The sequence below is a fragment of the Mirounga leonina genome, unplaced genomic scaffold (assembly GCF_011800145.1).
Source record: "Mirounga leonina isolate KUSES-001 unplaced genomic scaffold, KU_Mleo_1.0 Mir_224, whole genome shotgun sequence".
In the NCBI taxonomy this organism is placed as follows: Eukaryota; Metazoa; Chordata; class Mammalia; order Carnivora; family Phocidae; genus Mirounga; species Mirounga leonina.
This window is the reverse complement of record NW_023270615.1, coordinates 8,892,942-8,914,574: the sequence shown is the minus strand read 5'-3', so window position 1 is coordinate 8,914,574 and position 21,633 is coordinate 8,892,942. Positions and strand designations below refer to the sequence as shown.

The 21,633-nt window shown below is 40.5% G+C and overlaps 1 protein-coding gene across 1 annotated transcript in view; it reads left to right on the top strand.

Moving 5' to 3' along the window:
- MAMDC2 (MAM domain containing 2) overlaps nt 1–21,633 on the top strand; it is a 142,435-nt gene that overhangs the window by 104,626 nt on the left and 16,176 nt on the right. Inside the window, exons 10-11 of the mRNA XM_035029074.1 lie at nt 13,154–13,247; nt 15,116–15,268. Coding sequence (XP_034884965.1) covers nt 13,154–13,247; nt 15,116–15,268 — 247 coding nt within the window. The remainder of the gene's footprint in view (nt 1–13,153; nt 13,248–15,115; nt 15,269–21,633) is intronic.

The window sequence follows — 21,633 nt, the reverse complement described above, 5'->3', positions numbered from 1 at the left end:
TGGTCAAGCCTTCTAAGTCTACGTCTTTACTCTGCTATAGGATTAAAAAACAAATAAACTTTAAAAGTTATTTATGGATTTGGAGAAAACCCCCATCCGGCCAGTCTGAGAAAATATAAATACATTTATTTTTTTACTAGGCAAGAAACTTATGTCAGTGCTTCTCAGGATATGTCCCCCAGAGTACAAATCTTTTGAATAGTTCCATTGAAAAACTGTTCTGTGCTCAAAGGAGTTGGGGAAATTTTGCATACTAGATCTCTTCCTTGTACACACGTGAAGATTCACAATGCACAGTAACATATTAGAAACTCTCGTAAGTTCTGCACGAAAGAATCCTGCTGAACCTCGTGCAAGGTGGCAATTCCTTTAGAGTATTTAACGTAGAACGCTCGTCTTATGTAGCCCCTCTTAGCCTCACACTACCATCATAGCATTTAATGTGTTATTTTGAAATTGTCTACTTACCTGCCTATCTACATTAATCAGACCATAAGCTTCTGGAGAACAGGGAGCCTTGTCTCATTTATTCTTTAGTTTCTAATGTGAACACAATTCTGTAACAGGATGGGTACTCCACAAATAGTTGGAAAGGGGAACTGAAGTGTCCGTGAATATGGGTTGATGGCAAGGAAGAGCACAAAAGTCCAAGGAAAAAGCAAGATGAACTGCCTTTGGATCATATAAACCATCATTGCTTGTAGCCTGGCCCCTGAGCAATTTGTCCTGCAAAGAATATGAGTGTGAACACTTAACAGGCAGGAATGTCCTGCTGGAGTGGGTATAAGGACACACATAGACACAGAGCTACAGAGTCTAGTTTAGGGCTTTTTATGATGATATCTATTAAAACCAAAAGCTGAAACTCTTCTCTTGGAGACAACTTCCCATCCTTATGTGAAATCATTTCGCTATTCCCAGTGACTGATAGGAGGTTTTACGAGGCCTCTTGATTTTCCAGATGCCTTCCATGTCCCCCAACGCAGCTTCTCCAGCCTCCATTCTGTGTCTGTGGTCAATGATGCTCTCACTTCCACCCCCAGTCCTCCTGACTTCTCCCACCTTGATCCCCTCAATTTCTGGGAGTTCTCAGCAGCTACTTTTATCTTCTCACCCCCCTCCCCCCGCCAGGGTTCTCAGCACAGCCGGAGAAAATAAGACTGATCTCCTATGTCCCCTCCATGCTTCTGGAAAAGCCTTTTATTCCTCTCATCTCTCCGTGACTTCCTTTCTCCTTCCCCACCCCCAGACCTTCAGATTCTTCTTCACTTGCAAACTTTCCAACTTGATTCTCCCTGCCTCCATCTCAGGTTGTGAGCTCACAGATTCATGTCCCAAAAGGAAGAAGGCTTTCAACACAAATCCCTTCGACTGTTTCTCTCTGAATCCTCACCTGCCTCTCTCAGTCGCCTGGTGCTTGTGACATAGGAAGTATTACCCTCACTCTTGGTCGTCCATCTATACGTGTGATCTCACCATCCTGCCACCTCTGGGACCTTATTTCCTAAATTATTCCTCTCTCATAAATCTTCAATATCCGCAAGTCCTTTATACACTGCCAACGTATGTTGGCCACACAAACAACCAACCAACCTTCCTTTTACCTTTTTACCCATTTAAATTGCCACCCAATCCCATGTTTTGTCTTCAAACTTCTTGGAAAACACATTTTCAATTACTCTCTATGCTCCAGTGTAGGTTCTCATCCCTGAAATCCTCACCTTCTGACCACTGCCTTCCTCCCACAGGGTGTTTATCAACAACAACTATTTCCCTCGGATGGTGCTGCAGGAATCCTCATGCCTGAGAAGATCCTACCCTATCTTTCTCTCCGAGTCCATCTCAAGCGCCCCTTCCTCTTTGAATCTTTAATAAGTCATAACTTGTGTCTTTCTTGTTAGAGTGAGATTCGTAGAACAGGGAAGACTGGGCTTCAAGTCTTGACTCTGGCACGAACGATGTAATTCAGAACGTCACGTCACCTCTCAGTGTAATAAGGACGTGTTTTAGGGTGACCCCCCCCATGTCTGTTCTACCACATATTGTATTTTTAGGCATCTTAATGTCAGCAACTGTCTTTTCATACTGTGTAGCTCAGCCCTTGTGGAGAGCTCTCTGTAGCTCCTTATTTTCTCTTGCGATAATCTTCTCCTTTTAGCAAAAAAAAAAAAAATCAATGAAATTTAAGTCTGTGATTCGGATTCATGCTTTTAAAATCTTCCTTTTAACTTTGCCCTTTAGTGATGAAAATGCGACTAGATGTAAAATATCTAGGCTTCTGCAAGTTTTAAAGGCAATACTTAGAGGTTCATTCAAATAGAAGAGCAAGTCTAGTAAGTTTCTGGAGAGATTTATAAATAGGTGGCCATTGGATAACAAGACACCTTGCTATAAAGGGATTAAGGAACCAGAAAGCCAATGTGTAGACAAGATACGTGAGAGGAGATAGATTTCCTATCACATTTCATGATGTCCAGGAACACTGAGAAATGACTGCCCCAGGATATTAATGTCCCGGCGTAATTAAAGCAGGGCCGCTGAGTGCAAAGTAGAAAGAGCAGGATCATTAACTACTGACAAGATAATCAACACATTATAGAACAGATTAGGGGGTTCTGTACACAGAGCGAGGAACATTACACTGTCAAGTGGGATAAGTTTTAATGTGGAATCGAAGAGCAGGACTAAGTATGGAAAAGGAGCCTCCTCTTGAGTTTTTCAGGCTAAACTCAGTGTCAGTTGTCGGTCCGGGAATCCTCAATTACCATAAATATGAACAACACAGCGTTGAGATACTCAGGCTTTCCCTTTCTCTCCTTTTAGATATTTGTTGAAGGCTTCTGCATTTCATGTCAGCTTACAGGGGAATGACCGGAAGGACTGGTTTGCACAGCTCCTGGTCGCTAACACAGCTTACACGAGTGTAACATTTGTGTCAGTACATTCTTCTAGAACTTTCCCAAGGAATGAATCTCCCGGAGTATTGCTGGATTTCCACATGAGTCCTCCCGGCACTGTGGAGATATCTGAAAAGACATCACAGGCATTTTCCCCCCACGATTTTATTAATAAGCTTAATGAAGCAAGCGTTTATTCCAAGGTTGTTTATGAACCTGAAAACACTACCTCCCTCCACACTTTCAAATTCCTAATCATGGGAATATTTCAAAGTCTTGAAATGGCTATAATTTTAGGGAAACTTTTCCCAAGTTCTTATGAGGCAGCATTACTTTTTGATGTTCATGTTGAGATTCTCTGGGGATCCTCTGGTTTTCTGAGCTCTTAGACCAGCTAAGTATTTGCTGGCTTCTGGAGCTGTGAGTTCAGTTCACTTGCTTGGAAATTGACAATTCATACATTAATAAAAACTTTCTACTCTCACCCAGGGAAGAATGCCTTATTTCCTTTTGCACAGATACCCCCAGCTTTTTCTCCCTCTCTTGTGTGACTGTCTCTGGCAAGTTTCTGCTCTACCTTTTCAGTACCCACCTCTAGAAGAAGTCTCTCCAGACAGTCCCCGAGCCACATTCCCATGACGTCCCCCGCCACACTGCTCATGGGCCGTGACTCCTATCTTCTGCTTAATGTCAGGTGACGTTTGTACCTATACAAGGCTCAAGGACACACTACCATTGTGGCCTACCTATTTCATCTTAGTCTTTAAACCAAAATATTTAGTTCTCCCTTAGTTTCATTCCTTGTGTAAGGATGGCCTAAAAATTATCTAAAAGGCAAACATCAAGCCAGGAAAAAAAAAAGTTTACAAAACATATGGCAAACTCTTAGGATATTTGATATATGAATTTAATAAATCAATAAGCAGAAGGTGAGCTAAACATAGGAAAAGTGGGCAATGGATATGTACAAATCAGAAAAAAAGAAATATTACTGGGGGCACCTGGCTGGCTCAGTTGGTAGAGCATGCAACTGTTGATGTCAGGGTTATGAGTTCGAGCCCTGTGTTGGGTGCAGAATTTACTTAAAAATAAAATCTTAAGAAAAACAACAACAACAAAGAAGTACTACTGGAAAATAAATGCACCAACATATCCAATCTCATTTGTAATCAAAGAAATTTTAAAAATTATAAAATAGCACATTTGTCTATCAAACAGATAAAAATATTTTAAAACTATTATATTCTGGAGTATGCTGTTTGTATTAATAGTTATATCCATACTGTATACTATTTGTATTGTTCAGTTTATCAATTAAAAAATAAATCTTTCAATTTAGACCAAAAATATATATATGTATCTATGCATATATGACTCATATCTAAGAATACTTAGAACATCGGGGTGCCTGGGTGGCTCAGTCGGTGTCTGGCTTTGGCTCAGGTCATGATCCCTGGGTCCTGGGATTGAGCCCTGCATTGGGTTCTTTGCTCAGCAAGGAGTCTGCTTTTCCCTCTCCTTCTGCCCTTCCCCCCAACCCAACTTGTGCTCGCTCACTTGCTCTCTCTAGTGTTCTCTCTCTCAAATAAATAAAATCTTTAAAAAATTTATATATATAACATTTATATACAAAAATTTATAAATGTATAGATATAAATATAAATATATATATAAAACATTACCCCAGAGAGGTAAGGATGCAAGGAAATAAGGATTTTTATAAGCTCTAGTATGAAGATAAGTTGATATAATATTTCTAAATGATAATTCAATTGCATGTCTCAGAAAGCCCCCAAATATGAATACGATTTTTTTTAGGGGGCGTGGTGGTAGAGGAGAGACAGAGGGAGAAGGAGAGAGAGAATCTTAAGCAGGCTCCATGCCCATTGCAGAGCCCGAGGTGGGGCTCAGTCTCACGAGCCTGAGATTATGACCTGAGCCAAAATCAAGAGTCGGACACTTAAGGGACTATGCCACCCAGGCTCCCCACATGAATACCTTTTGACGCAACAATTCTACTTCTAGGGATTTATCCTAAGGAACTAACCATGGTTATGCACAAAGATTTAGATATCAGTATTCATCACAGCAGTATGTGTAATACTAAGAAATTAGAAACTGCCCAATTACGCATCAGTAGGGGTTGGTCAAATAGCTTGTGGCAGGCTACAAAGGGCTTAGCGTTATGCAAGCTTTAAGCCACAGCCCTTCATCCAGTCAAGGATCTACACTTTGCCTTGGGAATCAATGAAAATCAGGCCAAAAACTGTCTCTGTCTCAGACATGAGTAGAGCAAGTCAGTATTTCTGCTTGGGTATTAGGGTACTGCTAAAATACCTGTTGTCCTCTCCTGACCCCAGGAGAACTTTCAAAGCAGGGGTGAATGTCAGGACAAAGACCTAGATTCTTCCTTGTTTGCTGTTTAGCGATTGCACTCAGCATGTCTTTTGGTAGAACTGGCATTTTACACCTCCATCCACATGAGTTACCACAATAGCTCCCTAGTGTAAGGTCCATCCTTGAACAGGACAATTAAATTGGTCATTACCTTATATTGCATGGGTTAGGGAAGGCTTCAGCCAGGGATCCTCCCTAAGGGAGGTGGCCGAGATAGACCAGCATCATTTTGTTCAGCTCACCTGCCTGCTGATGAGAGTACGTAAAAAACAGGAAGGCATTCACACCTATTTCCCTTCAGTGATAATGAGCGACTAATGGGATAAATATATACAACAGAGTCCTCTTCTTTTTACTTATTTATTTTTTATTAACATATAATGTATTATTTGTCTCAGGGGTACAGGTCTGTGATTCATCAGACTCACAATTCACAGCACTCACCATAGTACATACCCTCCCCAATGTCCATCACTCAGCCACCCCATCTCTCTCACCCCTTTCCACTCCAGCAACCCTCAGTTTCCTGAGATTAAGAGTCTCTTATGGTTTGTCTCCCCCACCAGTTTCATCTTGTTTCATTTTTCCCTCCCTTCCCCTATGATCCTCTGTCTTGTTTCTCAAATTCCTCATATCAGTGAGATCATATGATACTTGTCTTTCTCTGATTGACTTTTTTCACTTAGCATAATATCCTCTAGTTCCATCCATGTTGTTGCAAATGGCAAGATTTCAATTTTTGATGGCTGCATGATATTCCATTGTATATATATGCCACATCTTTATCCATTCATCTGTTGATGGACATCTAGGCTCTTTCCATAGTTTGGCTATTGTGTGTCCTCTTTATTAGGGTGTGAATTAGTCTCTAAAACACTAAAAATCATTTTTAGTATCCACTATCTTACCTTTGTCTAAATTTCATTTTTCCAGAGGCTTCTCACATTTATTTTCCATTTGGATCCTCAATATTGTGTCGATGAGGCATTGTATCCCTCAGTGGGAAGACCAAGAACTTAGAAGTCAGACAGACCTTGCTCCCAAAACAAAGGGAAGGGAGTGAGAACAGGTGCAGATGAAGATTAAGGTGGGCGGTGTGGCTGTGGAGAGTTGAGAACATTCTTTCCTCCGGGCCTACGTGGATGCAGGGGTCATCAGCTAAGGCGATTGCCAGCTTTTAAATTTAGCCACAATTCATATAAGATTTGGGTTCTGGGCGCCTGGGTGGCTCAGATGGTTGGGCGTCTGCCTTTGGCTTGGGTCGTGATCTCGGGGTCCTGGGATCGAGTCCCGCATCGGGCTTCCTGCTCCTTGGGAGCCTGCTTCTCCCTCTGCCTCTCTCTCTCTCTCTCTCTCTCTGTCTCTCATGAATAAATAAATAAAATCTTAAAAAAAAAAAAAAAAGATTTGGGTTCTGGTGCCGGGTTACCAAAAACTCCTTATAAACAGACATAAGGCAAAATGACAGAAAGCAGGTTGTAAACGGAGGTCAAAGACATGTTTGGTCTGCTGCTATGAATTGAGAAGTTTCAAAATCATGCCTTTCAGGATCATTTTTTTTAATTGAGGTATAATTCACAGATAACATTATATTAGTTTCAGGCATACAACATAATGATCCAGAATCCTATTTTTAAATACCTATGGCCAAAGGGAGAAAAGAGCCCAGTCAGTATAATGAAACGTGCTCTATCAGGGATTTGGAGTGTGATGTTTCTTGTCTGGCTCTGCAGCAGGTCTTTTTATGACCTTGAGTTGATATCACCTCTTGATATCACAGGTCTCTGGGCCTTCCTGGATTCTAAAAAGTGACCAATTCTGCCGTCTCTCCTTAGAATCTGTCTTCTCTTTCCAGTGACCAAAAGATCCAAAAATAATGCAGATTTCTGAAACCAGTGAGTTGAGAGATCTGAATATTTACCACCGAAATAGCAATGAAAAAGCCCTGCAGTTTATCTGCAAGCCTACCACAGCACGCCCTCCACCCCAGAATGGAAGGCTCCTATGAGCAGAAAGGCTCACGGAGGGAGAAGCTGGAAGCCACTCAATCTTTGTTGCTTGTCAAAGCCAAAAGTTGAATTAAATCAGATGGGTCTTTTGAAAAAGGAAAAGCAAAACAGATGGGTCTTTTAAGAAAAAAAGTAAAAGCGTTGGTCAGCTAAAGACTTATTTAAAAACACATGGTCATCCTGCCTTTTGTGGGATCTAAAGACCAAATATAGTATCTGCAGGAGGCATGCTGTTACAATTTAGCAACTATTTCCCAAAACATGGCTGAGATTCTAAAAATGCTAGTACCGTACTCCTCTCAGCCTGTCTTTAGGGATTTGTGAAGATTCTACCCCTTTAGCCAAGTGTCTTAATATTGGAGTTTTTGTTTTGTTTCGCTTTACAGTTCTTTTATTTTTGGAATTCTATTATAGCTTATTGTCAAACAGTTAAATGAATCCAATCATATTATACAGAATATCCTGCAGTTGTATCCATAGCATCTTAATGAAGGGCTCTGGAACTTCAGTGACTGGATTATAGTAATTTTATGAATAATTATTCCACCAACTATGGAGTCACCATCCCCAAATTTATGTGCATACATGGTTTCAAAGGAGTTTAACCTCATCAGAAGAAAAGTTAAATTTAACTCAGAATCCGACCCTCTGCTAAATTGTCGAGGTCCACCGCTTGTAACAGGAACCTAGCTAGGTTCGTTTTGTGAACATGGGTAATTTATGGTATTGTTGGCATAGGATTGAAATGTTTCTTTGTGAAGATAGAAGGCCATTTCTGGAAAACTATCATTCACATACTTATTATAGGCCCAACTGGGGCTATTCAATGAGTATAAAGTAGGTGGTGGGTTAAGCCAACAATCTGGCCAACTATGTCTATTGAGCAGGCCATGGAGACTACTTTACAAGACAGTGAAAAATCAGTTAATTCAGCCAGTGTTTAGCTGTTTAATTCAAACAATCCTTTTTAACTGCACAACAAAGGTTTGTGGTGATGTATTACACATCTCTCGGGAAAGCTTTATTTCCTCCCTCCTTCAGCGAAGGTGGGTAGTCCTTAAATTATGACACTTCATAAAGTTAAAATCAGTAACCCCAATTCCTTTCAAAACTTAACCTGATCTGGTTTGGGAAAATAAGTTCCCGACATATTTGTCTATCTGCTTTTTCTTTCCTGGGTGCTTTAACCAGGAACTTTTATGGGCTTTCACAGGCCTGGGGATAGTCTAGCTCCTCTGATTAACACAGCCTTGTGGTTGGATTCCCACACAGCCCCTCTCCCCACCCTTACTGCCCCTCCTCCCCCCCAAAAAAACTTTAGAAGCCAATTAAAATTATATACTATAAGGAAAGTTTGCTCAGTTACTTTTTACGATCTGCTGCCTGTTACATTGTTGTGAGGGAGTAGAGCATCCTTTTTGGAAAGGGAGAAAAATGTAAACAAAGAAAAGATTCTATGGCCCTTTGACAATTTGCAGGAAAGCAGGAAATTGGAACAGTAGAGCCTTGATAATCTTGGGGATGATTGTTTAGCTTGAGTGTTCGTCCATCTCTCTTGTTTTTTGGCTCCTTTGCCTTCTGTTTCCAGGGCTTGAGGATATTTCGTTGCTTGTTAGAACCACCTCCTGGTGACATTCAGAAGAAGAGAAAACTAACTCCATCTAGTCTGCTTTTAAACCAGCAACAACTGTCCTGTTCTGATTGGGGAGAATAAAGGGAGGTTTTGTCATCCACACAGCAGTGTTCTACTACCCCCCAGTGGTTCTCAGCCAGAGGTAATTTTGCCCCCCCAAGGGACACTTGGCAATGTCTCAATATATTTTTGAATGTCTCGACTTGGGAGTGATGTTGTTATCTAGTGGGTAGAGAGCAGGTTGCTGCCTGACAGCCTGAAATGTCTCAGAGAGTATGTATTAGTCTATTTGAGAGGGAAAAGATGAGGGACAAAATGAAATAATACATTCCTTAGACAGGTGCTCCTGGTTTTATGCAAATCTCCTAAAACTTAGGGGCAAATGAGATTTTTATAAATCACATTGTTTCAGTGTATTAAAGGTCCCAGTTCTTAGGTGCTGGTGATACTTTACAGTTTATGTTTTGCTAGAGAATATTCATTTTTGAGGCACCCTACTTAGACTAACTTTGGAAACACAAATAGGCACTAACTGGAGAGTTATATAAACAGATTTGCAAACAAAAATTTTAAATATAGTCAAGAAAGGATCAACAATATTACTTAACTTTTTACCATACTTTTTTCTTTTTAAAGACTTTATTTGGGAGAGAGAGTGAGAGAGAGAGCATGAGCAGGGGGGAGAAGCAGACTCCTTGCTGAGCAGGGAGCCCAGTGCCAGACTCGATCCTAGGACTCTGGAATCATGACCGAAGCAGAAGGCAGCCGCTTAACCGACTGAGCCACTCAGGCGCCCAACTTTTTATCATACTTAAAAAAGACATTGTACATGCTCATTTATTTACAGCAGGGTATTCCAATCTCAGCACTATTGATATTTTGGTATTTTAATATTCTTATTGATAATTGTTTGTTGCGGAGGACTCTCTGATGCATTGCAGGACGTTAAGTATATATTCGGGTTGCCTAGGAATTTTTTTCCAGTCCCTAGAGGTATTTCACTGGCTGAAATACTGCCTAAAATGAAATAAACACTCTTTTTTAAAAGTTCTACAAATAAGCAAGAGGTTAATCCCTCAAGAATTTAGACTATGACCAGTTCCCTTCTTGTCACATTCTTAACTAGACCTAGGGACAGAGTTCTGAAGAGCAGACCACGATGTTTGGCTTTCCCTTTTCCCTGTCTCAACCAGTTCTGGTCATTAGCTGGCCCTGTCCCAAGTACCCTAAAATAACCTTTCCACTTCAAGTAGCCCTCAAAATGTAAGATGGTGGCCCGAGAATAGGAACTGACCTTATCAGCATTATTAATAGCACAGTGGAAAATCTTGTGTGTTCCACCAAACAAACTGATCTTGTCATGTTTCTTTTGTGTGTTGGAATGCTGATAGGCAAGCACCAAACAGATTTGAGGTTTAAGGCCATAGTTTAAATCTTAGTTCATAGCTGACTGACTGTGGATCTTTTATAAGATGGGACAACGTGTGGTCTGGTGAGTATTCTAAGTGAGGAAAGAGTTCTAAGATAGGAACAATGTAGTGGGCTACTCTTGTCCAGAACAGCTTGAGCATTTCACTTAACCCACTGTAGCAGCTCACAAATTGTTCGGAATCCTCAAAAGGAGCCAGGGAGTTCTATCCATTGGAATTTCTGCAATGAGGAAATGTTATATATCTGCTGGTCCAATTCACTTGACCACTAGCTGTGTGTAACTATTGAGCACTTGAAATGTGGCCGGTGTGCCTGAAGAAATGCATTTTTGATTTTTACTTAATTTTAATTTAAGTAGCCACATGGCCTCGTAGCTACTATAATAAACAATGCCAATCTAGGAAACACTAGCTCATTCCACATCTTAATTACAGATGTCCTGATCCCTTTTTCTTTGTTTTTTTTTCTCCATTATAAATATAACAAAATTAAAGAATGGTTGGAAAATAGGGGGAAATTCTGTTTAATACTCATAATTTCATGAGTCTAACATAATTGTTCCAAATTTGATAAATTTTCAAGATTTTTTTCTATAAACTCTTAGATGAGTTCGGTATAATTTATCTTAATTTTGTTTAATTTTAATTTTAGCTATTATAACCAGCTTTTTTTTTGCTTCACATTATGAGAGAAATAGAATTTCATATTACTGACTAATATTCACAAGCTGTCAGAGTTAATGTTTGCCAATTTCTTAGCTGGCAGTACCATAGTTTATTCATTTCCTGTATTTCTGTGAAATTTGGGGTTGTTTCATTTGTTGGCTTGCTGGCTTATTTGCTTGCTTGTTTGGTTTTACGGTCATCATAAAATAATGCTATAGTAAACACATGAGAGCACCTTGCTATTTCTCCTTTTTAGAATCCATCTACATGCCAAATGATTGAGTCTTACTTAGGTAATGGTTTACGTGGCAAATCATTTCAGCACCCCAGATTCATTTTGGAAAAAGTACTTTTTCACCATTCAGGTGAAAAATAGACTTGAAAGTTGCCAAAAGGAAGGAAAGCCAGGACTTTTTATCTCTGCAGCACCATTTATTCAAAAATTAGGAGACAGATTACTATTCTTTCCCCTATAACAATAAGCATTGCTAATAAAATATAACTGCATTCAGGGCTGATGACATAGACGTTTGGTTTACAAATGGGAAATAAGTTCCCAGGCAAAAATCCTGCAAAAAAATCCTGCAAGTAGAAAACCCTGCTGATAATCTCTAGACTCTATAAAGATGAGAAAATTAACAGAGATAAGACAAAAACAAAAACACCCCCTTTTATCTTGTCCCTTGTAAATATATATATATAGTTATATATAGTTATATATTGTTACATCTCTAAACTATCCCTTTTATGATTTAAAGCAATCTGAATACAGTCCAAGTAAACTTTTACACATCTTATCCTTAGTAATTATTCTGAAGATACTGGCTTAAGACATTTTAGAGTTTGCATAGTGGTAAACTGTCACATCATTTTAAAGTTTCTTTTGAAATAAATTTTGTATGCTAATGGTTCTGATCCTCAGAGAGCAAAGAGATCCTGCTGATAACACAGATAAGTTGAAGACACAACATAATATTAGAATTTAAAAAAAATCAAATGTTCTCATTATTCCTAATTTGAGACTTAGTTTCTGTTATATCTCTCTTTGTTTGAAGATTTGTATTTGAGGGATTGCACGTGGACTAAGTGACTTCATACTCATTATACATTAGGCTACACATGCGAAGCAGCTTTATAAACCATAAAGTAGGGGCGCCTGGGTGGCTCAGTCCATTAAGCGTCTGCCTTTGGCTCAGGTCATGATCCCAGGGTCCTGGGATCGAGCCCTGCATGCAGCTCCTTGCTCAGCTTCTCCCTCTGCTGCTCCCCTTGCTTGTGCTCACTCTCTCTCTTTCTCTCTGTCAAATAAATAAATTAAAAATATTTAAAAAATAATAAAACACAAAGTACAGTGAAAATCTAATATAAATGTTTGGAAAAGTACTCTTTGCTCATCCTGTATATGAAAAAGAAACTTTAAAATTGGTCTAATAGAAAGAAATGCAAAACTTCTCTCCCTCCCCACCCCACTTTCTCTGGAGCAATGAATTTAATAATTGATGGTATGGCTCTGTTTTTCTTTCATGTAGAAGAGTAAGAATGTTTGGCCTGATAAAATAACTGCATTTAGGGCTTTTATTAGTGATACCGTCTAGGGACATATATCTTCTCTTTGGAAATGGAACAGAAGTCTCCAGATGGCAAATCACTGAGACTTTGTTCATAATATGAATGAAGCACATTGCCAGAAATTCATTTCCAAAAAATCAATACTGTTTGTACTGGAAATGTTTGTAAAAATGCTTGGAATACCATCAACTCTCTATGCACTTTGTGGATTATCTGGGGAAAATATTTAAAACCTGACAGGTTTTCCTCTGCCATCAGTTAACCTCTTGCTTTCCTCCTTCAATTCTCGAAAGAATGTGAGCTAATTCCAGCATTAATATACACAACCTATCATTATGAGCTTAACTCTGCTTAAAAAAAGAATGGAAGTGATTTCAGGGTCCCGTGTAAAGGCTTAGCTGTTATTCATGCCATGTGACCCACAGTTCACGTGGACAAGGTAGAGGGCTCTGTAGTTTGCTTGTGCATGCTTTGGGCTGAGTAAATCCCAGGTTGTAAGAATTTCTAATGCGCAGTTAACAAAATTCATGGTTTTATTTTTCTGAATTTCAGGTGGTTTTCATGAGCCTATGCAAAAGTTTTTGGGACTGTGGCCTGGTAGCCTTGGATGACATTACAATAGAATTGGGAAGCTGCTTGTCTCCAGGTAAGACGGTCAAGCTCTCTTTGTCTCCCGGGCCTAGGCCAGCATATCCTGATTCTCTGAGAATACACCAAATACATTTAATCTGGTTTAGCCTATTATTTTTGTTTTTCTTGCCAGAAGTGCCCCTCTCCAGATCTGTGTAGTAAGTTTTGGAATTTAGAAATAATGATTTGTATGCACTGTGTGACATTGTACATATGACTTGTATCCTCATCTATAAGAGAGGTAGTAAAAGTAATACCTACCTGAATAGTGGGAATAACACCTATAAATTCCCTAGCATAGGACGTGGCATAAAACAATGTGTTAAAACAAACACCTTTTATTATAGTCACTTTTGTTGTTTTTAATGTTGTCTTACAGAAATGCAGATTTTCAAGTAATAGTGATGAAACCGTTATTATACACAGATATTATACTAAACATGTCATTTTTCTTTTTTTTCTTTTTTCTCTTTTTTAGAGAGGCAAGGAGGGGCAGAGGGAGAGGGAGGGAGAGAGAGAATCTTAAGCAGGCTCCACGCCCAATGCTGAACCTGTAAACATGTAATTTTTAAATGATAATAAAATAAATATTTTCTAAGTGAATTAAATGACAATGGAACAGTGGATCAAGCATTGATGATAGTGACAAAATAAAGATGGTGGCTATGTGTTGGACATTATGTATAATGAGAAAATGGTGCGTACCTCAACCCGGATCATTGGTCCCTGTATCTACTAATTACCACTGCATCCTAAACCATAGGGTATCTGTTTCTTTAACAAACAGGCAAACTGAGGAATCAATGTGTCACTAGAGGATAATCTCCTTGTTTATTTAATGAGAAGATAATTTGTTTTTAGTCCCTTGATTTGTGAGGCACAGCAAGGACCACAAAGAAACACAAGATAAGAATCTCTACACTTGAGGCATAGAAAAGGGAATGAGCCTTCATTAGCTTGTACTGTCTGTAAAATGAGATGAAGTAAAATCATTATTATGCAAGAGATGTGAAAAACAGCTGTGTATTAGAGAAATTTGCTAAGAATCTGGATGTGGGAAGGTACAACCAAGTTCAAGCAAAGGAGTTTCCAGTAAGTGGGAGGTGGCACCATTCTAAGAATCATCATCAGGGTCGCCGGGGTGGCTCAGTTGGTTGAGCAGCTGCCTTCGGCTCAGGTTATAGTCCCCGGGTCCTGGGATGGAGCCCCATGTCAGGCTCCCCACTCAGCGGAGAGTCTGCTTCTCCCTCTCCCTCTGCCCCTCCCCTGCTCGTGCTCTCTCTCTCTCTCTAATAAATAAATAAAATTTTAAAAAAAAGAATCATCATCAAAGTTATTGAGGATGGCATCCGAAGACATAAATATTTGTTTTTGGAAAGGGAAAATAAGGCTCCAGGAAGCAAGACACCAAGCTAAATATTTATTTAGCTAATATTTATTGAGAATTTCATGTTCTAAATACTTTACTACGTACATCATCTCATTGACTACAATCCCGTGAGGTAGCACAGAAAAAGCCAGTCACGTGTTCCACAAGGTCAAACTGTGCCTCCAGAAGCACTTAGCTTTCGCACCTTACCCACCTCCCCTGAAGCAACTACAGAGTTGTTCTAAGGATTCCCTTCCCTCACCCTGGATTTCTGAAGAAACCTCCTACATTAGGCAATTTTATTATTTTCCGTATTTCCATAAAGGCAATTTGCCTCCAACTTTCAGAGCTTTATAAGCTCATTCAGGCAAATAAATTCACGGGTCAGAGGAAGTTTCTTTCTCAAAGTTATCCCGACACTTTTGAATCTAGATGTCTGATTGTTCTCCGCCTCTACGGCAGAGAGGCTCTAGCTGGAGGCAAGAGTAATGACACCACCCGCTGTTTCCCTGCAGAGAGGCTTCTACCCGCACCTGGAGAGTGTACTTTCGAACAAGATGAGTGTGCATTTACCCAGGAGAGAAGAGACCGGAGCAGCTGGTACAGGAGGAGGGGAGAGACGCCCACCTCCTACACAGGACCTAAGGGAGATCACACTACTGGGGTAGGTGAGTTACACCACATGGTGCTGTTTGCTGAGGAAGACTGACCTAGCATTCCAGGGGCCATTTCCTGCATTTTGAAAGGTGCAAAATGTGCAAATGTACGTCCTGTGTCTAGGAGGAAGGACACGTGCGATTCTACACACCTGGGATAGATCATTAAATATGTGCCCTGAAGATCCTTCTTTCTGTTTATACTCTGCTTCTGTATCTTGCGCCAAGAGGATTTAAATAGGCTTACAAAGATATGCACACAGAAATCATGTAATTAGAAGTGGGTTTATTTTTATTTTTATTTTTATTTTTTTGAAGTGGGTTTAAAAATACAAGAGAGAGGGACAGTGAAGGAAAAAAAAATGTCATGATCTAAGCTGGAGCCAGGACTGAGGCCTCATATGGAAAATGTGCTGGTGGACAAGGGAGGAAACATTAACAGGCGAGTTTGACTCTAATTTTCTAGCAGCTGAAACAAAGATGAAAAACCTGATTCACCGTGTCCTTAGGATAAAGAGGTGAAGCACTCCACCAAGGGGTGTAGGAAATAAGGGGGTGCCTTTTCTGTAGAAAATATATGAAGTACAATATAATAGACTAAATGTTGATTTATTATCACCATGTGCAGCACCTGTAAACAATGTCAGTGGTAAAATACTCCATGCAGAATAGAACTTTCTCATGGACACTCTTCATTTCGCTTGGCGTATCCATTGGATGGATGCACTGTTTGGTCCAGAGAAGCAGAACTACCCCTGATAGTGAGCTCAAAGAGATATTTCCTCAAGGGTCTTAACAGAGAAGCCATTATGACAGTAAATACAAAGGTGAGGGGCACCTGGGTGGCTCAGTCAGTTGAGCATTGGATTCGTATTTCAGTTTAGGTCATGATCTCGGGTCATGGGATGGAGCCCCAGCTTGGGCTCCACACTCAGCAGGGAGTCTGCTTCTCTCTCTCTCCCTCTGGCCTTGCCCCGCTCATGAGCTGTCTCTCTCTAAAATAAATATATAAATCTTTAAAAATAAATACATACATACATACATATATACATACAAGAGTGAGTTAGCTACTTCTATTTCCTATGGCCTACGTTAAGATAAGCCTATGGAATAACTCCAGAGATCAACCTACAGTGTAACCTGTTAGTGATTTGGCCAAACTTGGTGGGCTGCCATCAGGAACAGCTTTATTCTTTCTTTGGATGCTCTCTCCAAACGTATCCTAAAGCATCCTCCCTTCCCCGTCCCTTGGCAGATCCCATAGCTTCCCAGTCCTGTTGAGGTATTAGGGCAGTTATCTATTTATGTGTGTAACAAAATCCAATCCAAATCAAATCTTCAGTCTCTCATTCAATTGAATCACCTCTCTTTCCCTCCATTTGGACCTCATAGTCTGGGGATGATAAAAGGGAAGAAAGTTCTTTTGGTTTTTTTGTTTTATTTCCTTCTCTGCCCCTCATTTTGTGATCTTTAATCAGGATAAGTGGGAGAGAGATCGAAAGAAAAGAACTTTTAAAATACGTGGTGCTGGGCGCCTGGGTGGCTCAGTTGGTTAAGCGACTGCCTTCGGCTCAGGTCATGATCCTGGAGTCCCGGGATCGAGTCCCGCATCGGGCTCCCTGCTCGGCAGGGAGCCTGCTTCTCCCTCTGACCCTCCTCCCTCTCATTCTCTCTGTCTCAAATAAATAAATAAAATCTTAAAAAAAAATAAAAATAAAATACGTGGTGCTATTTCAGATTCTCTCTTGGCTGTTGAATATCCTCTGTTATAACAGATATCTGAATACTGGCTCTTTGGGGAACCACTGCACCTTACAATTTCTGACAATGTGCTTTCTGGCTAATCTCCCATGACCACCTCCTCTTCCCTTAGCGCTTGCTCAACAAGGTACAACCCACATAGATTTTTTTGCTTGGGTTCCAGCTGGTAGTTTTGGCTTGGGTCCCTTCAAGAGCTCTTAGTTCCAGCCACCTTCCCAGTGAGTGTCCGTTTGGCCTCAGATACTAATGCACTCTTGCCTGGCTAAGAAGAGGATGTGCAGGTTGGTCCTACCACTGACCGTCTTTTCTGTCCTACTGCTTTAGCGGGGCTGATTCTGGGACAGTGTTGCTTCAATAAGACAAGATGTTGAAGAGATTCATCATTGGTCCAGTAGAACAGATACCCACTTCCAGCACTGAGTAAAGATTCTGAGGGGGCTGTAAGAATATGTGAGGCTGTCATTGGAAGACCAGGAGGTTAAAAAGATAATCCAAACCTGTATGTTAACACTGTTTTGGTTGGGAATAGTTTATTGCCCTTTGTAGCAAACAAAAATCCACTTAGGGCTAGCTTTAGGAACAACTTGATGCAGAGGATAAAACTGTGTGATCAGGAGCCAGTTTCTCTCCTTGTCCACCTCTCTGCTCCAGTTTTTCTTGGTTGGCTCCAATCCTAGACAGGCTATCCTCTCATGGTAGCAAGACTGCTATAGCAGCTGCAGGTCTTTCAACACTAAATCAAGTGGAAAGAGATAACTCAAACAAAAACACAAAAAGTGAGTCTCATTGGCTCTGATTGACAATGTGTTAAGGGCAAGGTACTGCCAACCTTGTTTTTGAATCCTCATAAGGCTTACTCTTGTACATTGTATACTACAGATGTTCAAAAATGCCTTTAGAATGAATAAATGAATCTATAAGCCTTCCCTGACACATATAAATAACTAACCATTTATTTAGCAAAACCCCTAGAAGACAGGATAGTGGGGAGGTATCTTTTTATTAGAAGAGGAGTAGAGAAAGGTCAAGAACAAATCAGCTTGAGTTAGAGTCCATTGTAGTCACGATGTTGTATTTATGTGCATTTTTCTTGGGTGGGAGGAGGGTTGATAGTTTTCTTCCATTTCTCAGAGACGCTGAGAAGGCTAGTGGTAGCAGATCTGAGAAGAGGTACTCTCAAAGAGAGCTATGCTGTGGTGGATTGCCACAGGGGAATTTTCAGGGCAACAGGCCGTGGAATGTCTTGGACATGGAAGAGAGGGCAAAGCAAAAATATTAAGCAATGGAGGGAAAGGGTCTTTGTTTTTGTTTGTTTGTTTGTTCTTTTAGCTTTTTTTTTTTTTAATTTTATTGTGTTATGTTAGTCACCATACAATCATCATTTGTTTTTGATGTGGTGATCCACGATCCATTGTTTTCGTATAACACCCAGTGCTCCATGCAGTATGTGCCCTCCTTAATACCCATCACCGGGCTACCCAATCCCCCCTCCCGCCTCCCCTCTAAAACCCTGTTTGTTTCTCAGAGTCCATAGTCTCTCATGGTTCATCTGTCCCTCCAATTTCCCCCCCCATTTTTCCCTTCCTTCTCCTAATGTCCTCCATGCTATTCCTTATGTTCCACAAATAAGTGAAACCATATGATAATTGACTTTCTCTGCTTGACTTATTTCACTTAGCATAATCTCCTCCAGTCCCATCCATGTTGATGTAAATGTTGGGTATTCATCCTTTCTGATGCCTGAGTAATATTCCATTGTATATATGGACCACATCAAGATAAAAAGCTTCTGCACAGCAAATCAAACAGTCAACAAAACAAAGAGGCAACCCACAGAATGGGAGAAGATATTTGCAAATGACACTACAGATAAAGGGCTGGTATCCAAGATCTATAAAGAACTTCTCAAACTCAACACCCAAAAAACAAATAATCAAGTCAAAAAGTGGGCAAAAGATATGAAAAGACACTTCTCTGAAGAAGACCTACAAATGGCTAACAGACACATGAAAAAATGTTCATCATCATTAGCCATCAGGGAAATCCAAATCAAAACCACAGTGAGATACCACCTTACACCAGTTAGAATGGCAAAAATGGACAGGGAAAGAAACAACAAATGTTGGAGAGGTTGTGGAGAAAGGGGAACCCTCTTACACTGTTGGTGGGAATGCAAGTTGGTACAGCCACTTTGGAAAACAGTGTGGAGGTGCCTCAAAAATTTTAAAATAGACCTACCCTATGACCCAGCAATTGCACTCCTGGGTATTTACCCCAAAGACACATGTAGTGAAAAGAAGGGCCAATGCACCCCAATGTTTATAGCAGGAATGTCCGCAATAGCCAAACTGTAGAAAGAGCTGAGATTCCCTTCAACAGATGAATGGATAAAGGGAAAGGGTCTTTGAAAAGGGTAAGGATGGTCACCAGGCTCATACCCTACTCACTAGGTATGAAACCGTGAGAAAGTTATGTAAAATCTCTCAGTTTCATTCGTGTCATCTTGAAAATGAGAATAATTATAGCTCCTTACCTATCTACCTGATTTATAGGCTGGTTGAGTTTAAAAATTGAGGGGTTTGGGACTACACTGCTGCTAAGGTTCAAAAATCAGTTCCACCTTTGAACTTCTCTAGATCTCATATCCTTATCTATATGTGAAATAATTAGTACCTACCTCATAGATTGTGGTGACATTTATGTATGTATCATTTATGTATGGGAGGATATCTAAAACATACTTAGGATATGACCTGGTATATAATAAATCCTCAGTTAATGCTCTATTATTCACTCATTCCTTCACTCAACAAATATTCATTGAGTGTCTACTTTGTGCCAAGTCCAGTTTAGGTACTTGGGAAACACAGATGAACAAAACAGACAAAGCAATCATTTGCCCTTGTAGGCCTTCTATTCTAGTAGGTAGGGACAGACAACAAAGACTACACTTAACTATAAATTGTATAGTATGTTAAAAAGTAATAAATTGCTACAGAAAAAAATAGAGTAGGGCAGGGGAGCTTGGACATTGGGAGGAGGATGTGAGTGGAGTTAGCTTATCTAAATAGGAGAGTCACAACAGAGCTCCTTGAGAAGGTAACCTGGAAAGAGTTGGGGTAGCTATCCTAGTGTGTATCTGGGAAGAAGTGTTCCAAGTAGAGTGAGCAGCCAGTGGGAAGCCCCTTAAGTGAAAGAATGCCCAGTGTGTCCCACAAATAGCAATGAGATCAGAGAAATAATCGTAGGCCAGGCCCTGGCCTTCTCATTAGTTAGAAAGACTTTGGATTTTACTTTACCTGAAATGGGAGGATGCTGGAGAATGTTGAGCTTAGTAAGAAAGTGGCCTGGCCTGGTTTTAAGAGGATCTCTGTGGCTGCTTTGTTGATAAATGACTAGAAATGGAAATGGGCAAGAGTGAAATCAGAGAGCCCAGTTAGGATAAGGCGAGGCATCCAGGTGACCGAGGATGATGGTGAATTTACAGTGAGGGTGGATTTACCAGTGACAGTGGATTGGACCAGGTGGTAAGAGGGGTGAAATTCTGTTTATATTTTGAAAGTGGAGCCAACAGAATCTCTTGATAGATTAACTATGGGAAAAGAGAAAGAGAGGAATCAAGGATGATTTCAATGATTTTGACCTGAGCAACTGGAATATGAGTTGTCGACAACTAAATAGAAAAGATGGAGTGGAGAGGTTTGCTGGGAAGATCAGGAGCTCAGTTTTAAGTATGTCAGATTTGAGATTCTTAATGGCTATTCAAGGGGAGGTGTCTAGTGGACAGTCAGGGGTTCAGGAAAGATGGCTGAGCTGGAAGTTGTTGACATATGGATGATATTTAAAACCATATGACTGGGTGAGATCTCCAAGGGAGCCCTTGTAGACCCAAAAGTGGACCAAGGGATAAACCTCGGAGCACTCCAAAGTTCAGAGGTCTGAAGAGGAAGAACCAGCAAAGGAGACTGAGGAGAGTGGCCAGTAACTCTGATGACATTGTATGGAAGTCGGTCCCACAGTGCTTATGGGAAGTAGGGACTCAACAAAGATGTCTCTGCCCCTCCCTTCCTCGTCTCCATGATCTCTCCTCCCTTGGCTCTCTTTTAACTGGTAACAGTGGCTGTTGCTTCCCCTGCAGTCACTCTCTTGCCAGTCTAGTGGTACTTACTTAATCCATCTACGTGTATATCACTTTTAACTTCCCAACTGGATTATAAATAACCTGAGGGGCAGGTATTTGGACTCAGTATGAGCTTGCTAATGCTGCCTTAATAAAATACTGCAAGTACTGCTGGGCAGCTTAATTAAACAACAGAAATTTATTTTCTCATGTTTCAGGAGGCTAGAAGTCCAAGCTCAAGGAGTTGAGAGGGTTTGTTTCATTCTGAGGCTTCTCTGTTGGGCTTGCAGATGCCCTCCTTCCGGCTGTGTCCTCACATGGTTGGCCATTAGTCTGTGTTGTCTGTGTCCTGAGCTCTCGTCATTGGATTAGGACCCACCCGAACAACCCCATTTCAACTTCATTACCTCTTTAAAAGCTCTATCTGCAGACACAGCCACCTTCTGAAGTACCTGAGTTAGGGCTTCAGTGTGTGAATTTTAGGAGGGCACGATTC